Raw genomic sequence first — 11,932 nt, forward strand, 5'->3', positions numbered from 1 at the left:
CTTGCACTTCATTCTCCTCCGATGTATTCAAACCTGCTTCACACAGCATCATCTTATTATTAAGTCATGTTCTTTACAAGACATTTCACATCATCATAACAGGGAAAAACAGCCAACCTTCCCATCTGTAAACAAAACTCCCAGATCAGCAGGAAAAAGGTCAGAAGCAGCTTTGCAAATAGGTAAAAACAGGAATTAAAACACAGAATGAATACCCTGTGTTTGGGATCCATTCAAATCTCCCCTCCAACTCTGTGATACTTGAATCCCCAGCCCCAACAAGACTGATTGAGAATCCAAGTCTGGTACCTAGCACAGAGAGCAGAGAACACCACATCATGAGGAGTGGGAGGTGGGAAGATAGCATATGGATAGGATAAATTCACTGTGGTTGACACAGAAGCTGAAGTAAAATGACATTTTCCCCTAGTTCTGTTCCTGCTCTTTGTTATTGTTCAATATATTTCAAGTGAGGAAAATGGTAGAAGAGATATCTGCTCTCCAGCACAACCCAAAGCAACATAAGAGCAACGGGGAAGGAGACAATTTGCCCCCAAAGGGAGAAATAAATGACTAACAATTGCTTTGAAATGGAGGAACAGTATAACCATGATGCTCAGGGTTTGTTTAGACTAGGAAAAGTGATGGAGTTTAGGTCACATCAAGGCAAAAGCTAACGCCAACCATTGCAACTGGGCTGCATCTGCTCTACAACTATAATTGTCTTTTTACACCAAGATCACTAACTTGAGCAGCCAACACCATGTACAGTCCTAGTGGATGGAAGGCACAGGTAGTTTTTGCCTCAGTGTAGCTTGTTGGGATCAAACCTCTCTCTCCCACCTGGAGCTGATGAATATTCCTGGCTGGAGGGACACACACTCCTATGACTCAAAAGGAAAGGAGTTGATAGAAAAGATCACAGGACTGACCCCAAAGAAGGGTGAGCTGCAAAAGGCAGAAGCAGGCAATTCATCTGGTGGAGCTGAGAGACCACTGTGAAGATGGTGCAAAAATCATTATGGGGGAATTAGCAAATGTGATTTAAAAAACAAAAATCTTTGGCTAGTCCTAGTCAAGGGATTTATTATAGTACTGTGTCATGTGGCTTTTCTGATGTCTAGTAAGTGCTGAGCCCTGACTGAAGCTTTTCCCGCACTCAGAGCATGTGTAGGGCGTCTCTCCTGTGTGGATTCTCTGATGTGTGATAAGGGCAGAGCTGTGACTGAAGCTTTTGCCGCATTCAGAGCACACGTAGGGCGTCTCTCCAGTGTGGATTCGCCAATGTGTGATAAGGTTTGAGCTCTGATTGAAGCTTTTCCCACACTCAGAGCACGTGTAGGGTGTCTCTCCTGTGTGGATTCTCCGGTGTCTAATAAGGGCTGAGCTATGGCTGAAGCTTTTCCCGCACTCAGAGCATCTGTAGGATGACACGCCGGTGTGGATTCTCTGATGTGTGATAAGGTTTGAACTCCGATTGAAGCTTTTCCCACACTCAGGGCACGTGTAGGGCGTCTCGCCCGTGTGGATTCTCTGGTGTGTGATGAGGGCCGAGCTATAACTGAAGCGTTTCCCGCACTCAGGGCATGTGTAGGGTGTCTCTCCCGTGTGGATTCTCTGATGTGTGGTAAGGGCTGAGCGCTGATTGAAGCATTTCCCACACTCTGGGCATGTGTAGGGTGTCTCTCCCGTGTGGATTCGCCGATGCCTAATAAGGTTCGCACTCTGACTGAAGCTTTTCCCACACTCAGAGCACGCATAGGGCGTCTCTCCAGTGTGGGTTCTCTGATGAGTGATCAGGGCAGAGCTATGACCAAAGCTTTTCCCACACTCAGAGCATGTGTAGGGCATCTCTCCAGTATGGATTCTCCGATGTCTAATAAGGGCTGAGCTACGATTGAAGCTTTTCCCGCACTCAGAGCATGTGTAGGGCGTCTCTCCTGTGTGGATTCTCTGATGTGTGATCAGGGCAGAGCTCTGACTGAAGCTTTTCCCACACTCCGAACATCCATAGGGCATCTCTCCCGTGTGAATTCTCCTGTGTGTGATAAGGTGTGAGCTCTGATTGAAGCTTTTCCCGCACTCCAAGCAGGTGTAGGGCGTCTCTCCCGTGTGGATTCTCCAATGTGTGATAAGGGCTGAGCTCTGATTGAAGCTTTTCCCGCACTCAGAGCACGTGTAAAGTCTCTCTTCTCTGTGGATTCTCTGATGTGTGAAAAGGTCTGAGCTCACTTTGAAGCTTTTCCCACACTCATGGCATGTGTAGCGTGTCTCTTCCAAGTTGATTCTCTCATTTCCAATAAGGTCTGAGTGGCTACTGAAGTTTTCCTCTGGCCTGTGCTGAGTCTCACAGGCTTTTGCTTTTTCTGGGAGTGCACAACTCCTGGAAACATTCCCTTTGGATCTTCCTGGTAACATCCCATGTGGTTCTACTTGCTCAGCATCTTCCTGCTGGGGTTTCTCCTCCTCATTCTCACTCACCATCCCATCACCTGATGGGAGACAGAGAGAATCCAGATATAGGTCACTCCCTGTACCACAGAGAAAGGAAATCTCAGAGAGAGGAATGGAAAAAGGGATGAACAAGCCAAAACAATTGTGAAACGAACAAAAATATAAGCTGGGGAGGTCAAACCTATCAGGAGCTGATTTTCCCCAAACTCTTCCACAGAGAAGAGAGGAAGGGATCAGTTTTGGTCCACATCTCACCAGAACACTTAGGGGAAAGCAAGATCAGGGAGGGACCTGCTGCCAGTTGTCAGTCAGGATAGGTAGGAAGCCATGAGTGACATCTGCCATAATGATTCCACATCTGCAGGGAACAATCCTGAACTTGGAGAGCTCACAGGGTCTTTGTAGGGCATCCCAAATGTTTCCTGCATTCCCAAACAGTTGTTGAATTGGTTTAACCAATTCCTCACCTGTGAAGGCAGCTCTTGGGAGCACTTCTTTCTCAGAGCCCTGGAGGTCCGGGACCCACGGCTCTTCCCCTCGTTCCAGCTGCGAGATCACATCAGGTTTGGAAACTGGAAACCCTACTCAAGGCAAAGAAAACAAGGGAAGTCAGTGGAATTTGTGTGATACTTGTCACAAAGAATATTCCATGATTTTAACCCCAGCTCATTTTTAAGCAGTAACATCCCAAGGCCAGCTTCCTTGGCTCAAAGTGGAAGGAGGGTTATTATTATAATAAATCATATGCATTACCTTAGTGCCTAAGGAGCAACTAACAGTGGGTCCCCATTGTGCTAGGCACAGTACAAACAGAGAATAGTAGATGGACCATGCCCTGAAGAATTTACAATCTAAATAGAGAAGACAGACGCAGAATGGAGAAAGGGGTAGAGCCCAGCAGCAAAGTGAACGATGTAATGGCAGAGTGACAGATCTGATGAACGCAGGCATATATCTTGAGACTATTGTATTTAATGTTATGACTTGGGACAGAGTTTTCTGGAAATTGCCGCTATTACTGCATTTCCCCCCACAAAATGACTCTTCATTTCTGGAATCACGTTTCATATCCAGAATTGCTGGTCAGAGAGTGGGTGGGCACACAGGATCATGTCCCCCCCACCGCACCCCGGATTTCTACTTGGAGACACCTGACTCATCCCCAGGGTGCAGGGCAGGGGCTGGGTGCACAGATGATGTGTGGGCGGAGCATACAGGGTCACACACCTCCAGTTTCTGACAGAAGACACCTGACTTCTCCCCAGGGCACAGGGCAGAGGCTGGGGACTGGCTGCTGGTGAGACTTGCTGGCAATCCACCTCAGCAAGTTTGTGCTGTGACACTGGGCAGAGTTTCAAAACATAGCAGGGTTCATTAGTCAACTGAACCACAGCATTGGAAAGTCCTTAAATTAGCACAGAGAAGCAAAAATAAAGACATAGTCCATGCTAGCCAATGCCCTTGAGCCCTGCTGCTGTAGATAACGCTTTGGTTTCCTTTCACTGTGACTGTCCATTTGTCTTCGCTCCGGTAGAGCTTCCTGCGTCTGCGAGCCCAGTTCTTCCTGCTCCCAAAAACATAACGAGTCCATGTATACCTCACTCAGCCAAACGGAGATCCTCCCATGGACAGGTGACAATTATATTCCCTTGTCTCTGTTGGGTATTCCATTGATGTGGGTTGGTCCCAGCTAGTCCGTAATGACTAGAGCCCTACCAAATTCATGGCTGTGAAAAATGCGTCACGGACCATGAAATCTGGTCTTCCCCGTTAAATCTGGTCTTTTGTGTTATTTTACCCTATACTATATAGATTTCACGGGGAGACCAGCTTTTCTCAAACTGGGAGTCCCAACCAGCAGGGGATTGTGTGTGGTGGGGAGGGGTTGCAAGCCTATTGTAGGGATGTTTTGGTATTTCCACCTGTACTTGTGCTGGCCACCCAGCTCCGAAGGCAGTGCTGCAGCCAGCAGCAGCACAGAAGGAAAGGTGGCGATACCATACCATGACACCATTATTTCAGCACTGCTGCTGGCAGTGATGCTGCCTTTGGAGCTGGGCTCCCAGCCAGCAGCTGTAGAGCTTCCTGCAGCCGGGGCAGGTTCTTGGAGCCAGGTGGGTCTGACCCAGCCCCAGAAGCAGCCCTGGCAGGGGAAGAGGAAGACCCGTCCCTTAATAGCCCAGCCAGGACCAGCAGTTGGAGCCCAGTGTGTAGTAGGAGCTCTCGGCCAGGTCGCCTCCAGCCCTGGCCCTCCCCAGCTCCAGGCCCCATGGCACTCAGGGCTTAAAGAGGCCTTGGCCTGGCTGTGTACAGTTGGGCAGTGACCATAGAAACTCCCAACCACGGTACCATGGGCGGTCGTCCATGTCGCCCACCCGTAAGGCTGGCCTGACCTCTCCAAATGTGAGGACCCCACCCATGTCATGCCCCCCTCACTTCTGTTCTGCTGCTGGTGGCGGTGCTGCCTTCAAAGCTGGGCACCCAGCTCTGAAGGCAGCTCCACCACCAGCATCAGGGCACAAGTGAGGGGGGCAATACCACACCTCCCCATACAATAGCCTTGAGACCCCACTCCCCATGTTCTCCATAATCCCCTTTTAGGTTGGGACCCCCATGGTTAGAACACTGTGAAATTTCAGATGCAAGTATCTGAAACTGTGAAATTTAAAATCCTATGACCGTGAAACTGACCAAAATTGACCGTGAATTTGGTAGGGCCCTAATGACCCATTCATATCACCCCATGACAGTTACATGAAAAAACACCTGATGTCTCCTGTTCTTTCTAATCACAGCAGTACCAATCACAGAGGGAAACTGAGGTGTGTATTGGAGTCATGGAAATATTACCAAAATTCCCACCTCTATCACACACACACTGCTCACAGCCCTTGGAGAGAAAGCAAAGCACAGGAGCTGGACTTTAGTCCAGTGAACACAGTGGAGGACAAGCTGCAATCCTCAAACCCTGGTCAAAGAGGAGAGGCATGTGGGTCCCCACCCATAGAGAGGGGCTGTCTAGAGGCCTGATACCTGAGAGGGCATTCCTTGAGCAGACCATGGAGGCAGGTGAAATGTGTAGCTACCTGTGATGGGGTTGACTAGGCCCAGAGGCCCCCTGCTGGAGGCCTCAGGGTCCTGACACATCCATCCCAGGTAAGGAGCAATGGAGAGGTCCTCCAAGCAGGCTAGAATGGCTGCAGGGGAAGCAGCCAATCAGGGCCCAGGAAGGCCATATAAAAAGCAGCTACAGCACCAGAAACAGTGCAGTTCCTTGGAGGAGTGTGACTGGCTGAGGGAACTGCAGTATTGTGGCTGGCCTAGTGCTAGTAGAGACCGAGGGAGCAAGTAAGAACTCCTGGCTGACTACTGAGCCTGAGCTTAGAAGACTCTTGAGCTAAGGGTAAGATATTGGTGAAGGCTGGAACCTGGAGTAGTGGGTAGGCCTGGGTCCCTCCCAGTAGGCCACTGGGGCAGGGCCTATGATTGGACATCAGTAAATCCCCAGAAGGGCACTGAACTGTCAGGAGGCCCAGCTGAAGACTTGGGCCAAAACAGACTAAGGGAAGAGTCCTATGGGTATGGCCCAATGGCAGGTCTGGGACTGGTTTAAAGACCATGGACACACCAAACTGGAGGGGGTGCTTGTGAGAAGCAGGTGCTGACCCCATTACATTACCCTGGAACTGTGACATTGCAAAATCACATTTTGGGGAATTAGGAAATCTAATAATGGGAAGGAGAATTCAATGCCCCCAGTATGTGGAGAAGGCTGGGGAATTAAACACTAAAATTCAGAAGCAACTGCCTCTAATTCTTCCAGAAAAGGAGAATGTAAGAAACAAGAACTGGGCCACACAACCTCAGGAGGGACAGGCTCAAAGATCCAAGGAGCCTGGAGGGAAGACAGCTTGTGGCTGCTGCACACGGGGAGAACAAGACTTTTCCCCAACATACTTCCATTGACCCTGACCTGATTTAATGACCCTGTCTCATGGGCAACGTTATGCTAGCCAGAGGTAAAATGGCATAATCAGAGAATGGTTTATTAGCTTGGAACATGTGTGGAGGAGCAAGCAAGTGAACATAAATAAATGGCTTCTTAAGCTTGCTACAGTTAAAGGCCTGTTCTATTAAGCTGAGGCTCTGTGGGAGGAATTATGCTAAAATCTGGGATTTAGCTGAATGGGCCTAAGGAGAGAATCCCAGATCAGGTACTTTACACCCTCATTTTGAGAGACTAACGAGGAACCGCAAACAGGTGCAATACGCTACAGGATTCTGAAAGAAGGAAGTTTGGGGCGGGCTTTAGCAATTAGGTTGCTATGAAGCATCTCAGCAGTTGGACACATTCACATATTGGAATTATTAATAAATAAGTGATGTAAATCATGAGTAGTAATGCTTGATGCTTAATTATGGACTTCCCAAATGCCACATATGGGTTGGGGCAGCTATTGACATTCTTGTAATCAGAGTAAAGGAGCAGATATGGTATATAGCCATCCTATTACCATAAGAAAGCGGATAAAATACCTCTCCTAGTTACCATTTTTGCAGGTTTGTTGGGTCCCCGAGACAGTGTAAACTGAAGCAGGGCCTCCCTTCTGATGGTCGCCCTTGCCCCTCCATCTTTGTTTCCAGTGGTGTCCATAAGTTATAAGTATACATGATGCAAGGTAAGTATGAACAATGCAGGACCCTTACTACACTTACCTTATTCTAATCATTATGTATATTGATCCTTGCCTATTATATCCATTATAACTGTCTGTATTAAATAAAATTTGTGGATGTTACACCAAAATTTCATCTTCGGAATTAACTTTGAGTAGCCACCTACAAGGACAAGTTATATCCCAATACGTAATCTTATAGGTGTAAAAATCGTAGAGGCTACACTACCACCCTGTGACATCATCAACAAAGTGCCCATTTGTGCCTGGGTAGGGGCCCTGCTATGGGAGGGAGGAATGCAGCAAGGACTCAGGATCAGTGGCCCAGGGTCGCTGTGCATAGAGATGGGGAGGTTATATGGGGAGGGGGTAATGAGTAGGAGAGGGAGATCAAGAGTTAAAATAATAATATTTGGGGGCGGGAAATGTATAATGAAGTGAAACTGAACAGAAATAAAACTGGAGTGTAGGCTCTAAACCAACAAGGCTTGGATAGGGATTCGGGGTTAAAGGTCTGGGATCCCCCACAGCTCTAGATCCCCAAACCTCTCCTCCCTCCCACTGACCCACCCAGCCCACTTCCTGGGTGCCCTTCCTCCACACTCCCCTCCCCTTCTTCCCATTACTCTCAGCCGGCACCACCTCCCGGCACCTTGGGAACTTCTCGTGTTCCCTCCTCATCTCTCACTACCTCATCCCTCCCTGCTCCTTCTTAGCTCTAACCCTGCCCACACCCTCCCCATGTCCTGGCACCCCAGAATTATCTGCCCCCTTCTCCTCCCCTCCCATGGCTCTGTTCTCCCTTCACCCATGGGGTCCTGAATGGCAACATTATACGCTCTCCTATCAAAAGAGGAGCTCATCTGACTGTCACACAAGCCATGCATGAGTCATACACCAATTTACTCAACTTAATTCAGAATTGTACAGACAGTATATTTTCTTCTTAAAATGAGGAAAAGGCATGAAAGCTACAGTTATTAATGTATTTTGAATGCGTCCAATAAGGATACTTTAAATACAATTTTTAATGACTTACAGAACCAAAAATGCAAATGTCCAAAAAATTATACCAGCAAGTGGGAGATAAGGCCAAAAAATGAGGGCAAGGAAACTTGTCAAAACTTGTTTGATTACTCCTGGGGGAATTCTGCATCAGTGCATGTGCACAGAATTCATGGCCTCCACAGATTTCTTTGCTTACCTGCAGAAAAATGACTATTGACGGGGAAGCAAAGGGAAGCCGCAAGAGCGGTCATTTGCCCACTCGTTGGCAGTGCAGACAGGTCAGTTTGGCAGCTGGTAGAGATGTAAATCACCGCCTGAGAGTGTGGGGCTGGGTAGTTGTGTGTGTGTTTGTGAGAGAGAGAAACTCTGTCCCTCTTGCTTGCTATTGCAGCATGCTTGGCATGGAGGGGTAGGGGTAGTGGCTTGGGGCATTTCTGAATTGTTCCCATTGTTCTTAGTGAATTCCCCCAAGAGTATAAAACAGGTTGGCAATGTAAGGGAGCCTTAACATTTGTACGAGTGGTGTAAAAGAATCTTATTCTAAAGGACAATATGGCTTTATAAATGCTTATAGTGCATTAGTTTAAATTTTTGGACTGAAAAATTTTCCTATCAAAACATGCTCCATGAACTGAGCACATGGCTGCATATATTTGTTGACTAATAATTACAAGTAAAGGGTCAATACTAGCTACATTACTATTAGACTGAGGGGGGTTGGTGATTTCCTCCAATGCTCCATGCTCCCATTCTCCATCCATTGTATTGTAGTTTAAATAAATTACCAAAATAATTGAAACAAGCTGGATTCTATTGCATTATTTTGAGGGAAAAAATGCAGAATTTTAAAATATTGTGCACAGAATTTAATATTTTGGTGCAGAATTCCCCCAGGAGTAGTATAAGTAAAGGTATAAAGTTGTTACTCAGGTTCTTCAGAGACGCCACAGCTTCTAATAACGGAGGGGATGGGGAATACTTACCCAGCAAGGCCACCGTCTCATAGTTCTCCTGCATGACGTCTCTGTAGAGGGCTCTCTGAGCAGGGTCCAGCAGAGCCCACTCTGCCCTGGTGAAATACACAGCCACCTCCTCGAAAGTCAGCAGCCCCTGAAAGCACAAGAGTCCCTCACTCAGTACCTGCTGCCCCAGTCACAGCCCCATTATTTGTGGGAGATCAGGGTCATGTAAATTGAACATGTAACTCCAAGAGCTTCCAAGTCCCACCCCCACCTTGCTTAGAGCAGCCAGGAGGCATCAGAGGGTAGAGTAGAACAAGAGAACCTTTGTGTCTCTCAGCTGACAGAGGGAGGCAGGGTCTTCGCATTTATCTCACACCCACAAGCCAGAGCTTGGTACAGGAGATGGAGCTTCCAGCAGTGTCCAGAGACAGCCCCCTGGTAGGAATCCCAACACCCTCTCAGCAAAATATATGGAAGAAAGGAGAAGTCAATAGGAAAGTGTATATAAGTCAGAAGATTGGAAATGTAGCAAATGGGTAAGGGAAGCAAACAGAAATATATGGCCAGCAGAGCCTAGGAAAATCAGAAGGAAGTTTTTAAAAGTATATGTACAAAAAGAATCCTAACAATGGCATTGGTCCATTATTAGACGGAAATGGCAGAATTAGCACACACCTCTTCAGCATTTTTTGTAAGTGTTCAATAAGAATTTCTCTCCTAGATTTTTTGGGGGGAAAGCAGATGATGTAGTCCTATTATATGATGATGAACATGACTCTTTCCTTTCCAATAATAACTCACTAGGACGTTAAACAGCAGCTATTAAAGTTAGATGTGTTTAAATCAGCAGGTCCAGATAACTTGCATCCGAGACTTTTAAAAGACCTGTCGGAGGAGCGTGATGGACTGTTAATGTTGATTTTTAATTAGGACTTGGAACACTGGGGAAATTCCATAAGACTGGAATAAAGCTAATGCTGTGCTAATATTTAAAAAGTGTAAAAGAGATGACCCAGCTAATTACAAGAGTGTTAGTCTGAACAGTTAGTCGATACTGGGCAAGAGAATGGAGCAGCCGATACTGGATTTTATTAATAAAAGAATTAAAAGAAGGTAATATAATTGTACTAATCAACAAAGGTTTAGGGAAAATAGATCCTATCAAACTAACTGGATATCCTTATTGGATGAGGCCAGATGACTGGTTGATATGTTGCCCCGGATTTGAGGGTGACAAATTTGTGTATACCCCAGAATATGATCAAGCTGATTGGAACCATATTGTATGCATTCAGCCACCAGGAATTAATTAATTAGAACACAACATAGTTAAGGGTTAATTTGAAAAACAGGCTTTTAGAGGCAAGGTCAAAACTACACCTCTACCTTGATATAACGCTGTCTTCAGGAGCCAAAAAAATCTTACCGCGTTATAGGTGAAACCGCGTTTTATCGAACTTGTTTTGATCCACTGGAGTGCACAGCCCTGCCCCCCTGGTGTTATATCGGGTCACGTTATATTGGGGTAGAGGTGTAGCTGGCATTTTCTGCTAATCAGAATGGGAGGAGGGGAGAGAAGTAAATAACTGAGAATGACAGAAGGTAAGTGGATGAAAACCTTGAGTGTAGATGCCTCTGATATTAGAAGTTTATTGAAAGTTAGGAGACATGATGAGCCAGTAGGGGTCATTATGACCTATATGTCTTGAGAAGTCAGCTATAAGAAGTTTAGATAATAGAGTGTACTTTGGAGCAGTCATCTGGAGCTATCCTTGAAGAGAAATCTTTCCTGTCATCTTTTGTCCCTGGCAGGGAGGCGTTTGGCCAGCACTGACCCGTCATTGATTACTCAATACTGTCCCAGAATTTAGGTAAATACCTGGGATGTTCTAAATCTATTGTTTCTGTGTGTGCGTAAATCTAAACATTGCAGTGTTAGACACGAGCACGCTTACTTGCATTACTCCTTGATCAGACAGAATTGCTTTGTTAAGTTTCTGGAAAAACCCCAGGTAACAGATAAAGCTAAGAGTATTGATTTAATATACTGAGACTTCTGTAAGACACCTCACTTGGTTCAGTACAATATTTTGATTAAAAAAACTAGAAAGATACAAAATAAACACGGCATACATTAAATAGATTAAAAACTGATTGATAGATTCAGGCTCCAGCACTGGGAATCTGGGAAGTTTTCCCAGCCTTGGCTGAGGGGTTATTTCCTCTTCCACAAAGAGGGGAAGTTCCACTCCTATTCCTTAAAAGTAGACCCCAGATTACACAAGTCTCAGCATGTTTGTCACATCCTGTCCCCTTCCTTCCTGCACCCGAGATATTTCCTGCCTCCCACCACCTCTAGCAGCTCCCACTCTCCTATGCATTTACTGCTCCTCTCTCTCCAAGCAGAACCCACCACCAGCTCCCTGACAATCCCTTACCTGAGCCAGCTCCATTGCAGCCATTTCCTTCCCCCTGGGAGGAGGGGATGATCTGGAGCAAAACGTGGACGTTATTCTGTAGCCTGCCAGGGCGAGAAGGACAATGTGAGAGAATTCAGATGGGGCTTTTGTCCACTCCACAAGCCGATTTCCCCCAGGATTTTTCCCTGCTAATGAACATTCTAGGTTCTGCCACACTGTGAAGCACAGAGTGACCTTATTCCAGTACAGGCCTAGCCCCCTCCCACCAGGGTGTAACCCTCTGACACATGGTGAAACCCTCCCAGTAACAGGGATCCTGACCGAGATGTGGCAGTAATAGCAGAAGCCAAGGCTGGGGGTGCTGAGTCCATCCCGGCAAGGTCACAAGTCTGTAGGTGGTGGAGCGCCCCCT

General features: G+C 46.7%; 2 protein-coding genes across 9 annotated transcripts in view; one reads left to right on the forward strand and one right to left on the reverse strand.

Annotated features, from left to right (window-relative positions):
* LOC117869996 (zinc finger protein 239-like) overlaps positions 1-11,932 on the reverse strand; it is a 1,162,621-nt gene that overhangs the window by 772,733 nt on the left and 377,956 nt on the right. For 2 of the 7 annotated variants that reach the window (XM_034757122.1, XM_034757124.1), the window contains exons 2-5: positions 11,539-11,621; positions 9,122-9,248; positions 2,922-3,035; positions 494-2,531 (exon numbers count right to left, since the gene is read on the reverse strand). The exons of 2 other annotated variants lie outside the window; for them this stretch is intronic. In XM_034757122.1, the coding sequence (XP_034613013.1) occupies positions 1,072-2,531; positions 2,922-3,035; positions 9,122-9,248; positions 11,539-11,621 (1,784 nt within the window). In that variant the 3' untranslated portion in view covers positions 494-1,071. Of the gene's footprint in view, positions 1-493; positions 2,532-2,921; positions 3,036-9,121; positions 9,249-11,538; positions 11,622-11,932 lie in introns of those variants that run through there. 3 more of the 7 variants (XM_034757123.1, XM_034757127.1, XM_034757126.1) reach the window with 3 other exon arrangements.
* The window catches only part of LOC117870022 (zinc finger protein 501-like), a 273,140-nt gene that overhangs the window by 68,562 nt on the left and 192,646 nt on the right, over positions 1-11,932 (forward strand). The gene's annotated exons all lie outside the window — the stretch shown is intronic.

This window comes from Trachemys scripta, chromosome 25, assembly GCF_013100865.1.
Source record: "Trachemys scripta elegans isolate TJP31775 chromosome 25, CAS_Tse_1.0, whole genome shotgun sequence".
In the NCBI taxonomy this organism is placed as follows: Eukaryota; Metazoa; Chordata; order Testudines; family Emydidae; genus Trachemys; species Trachemys scripta.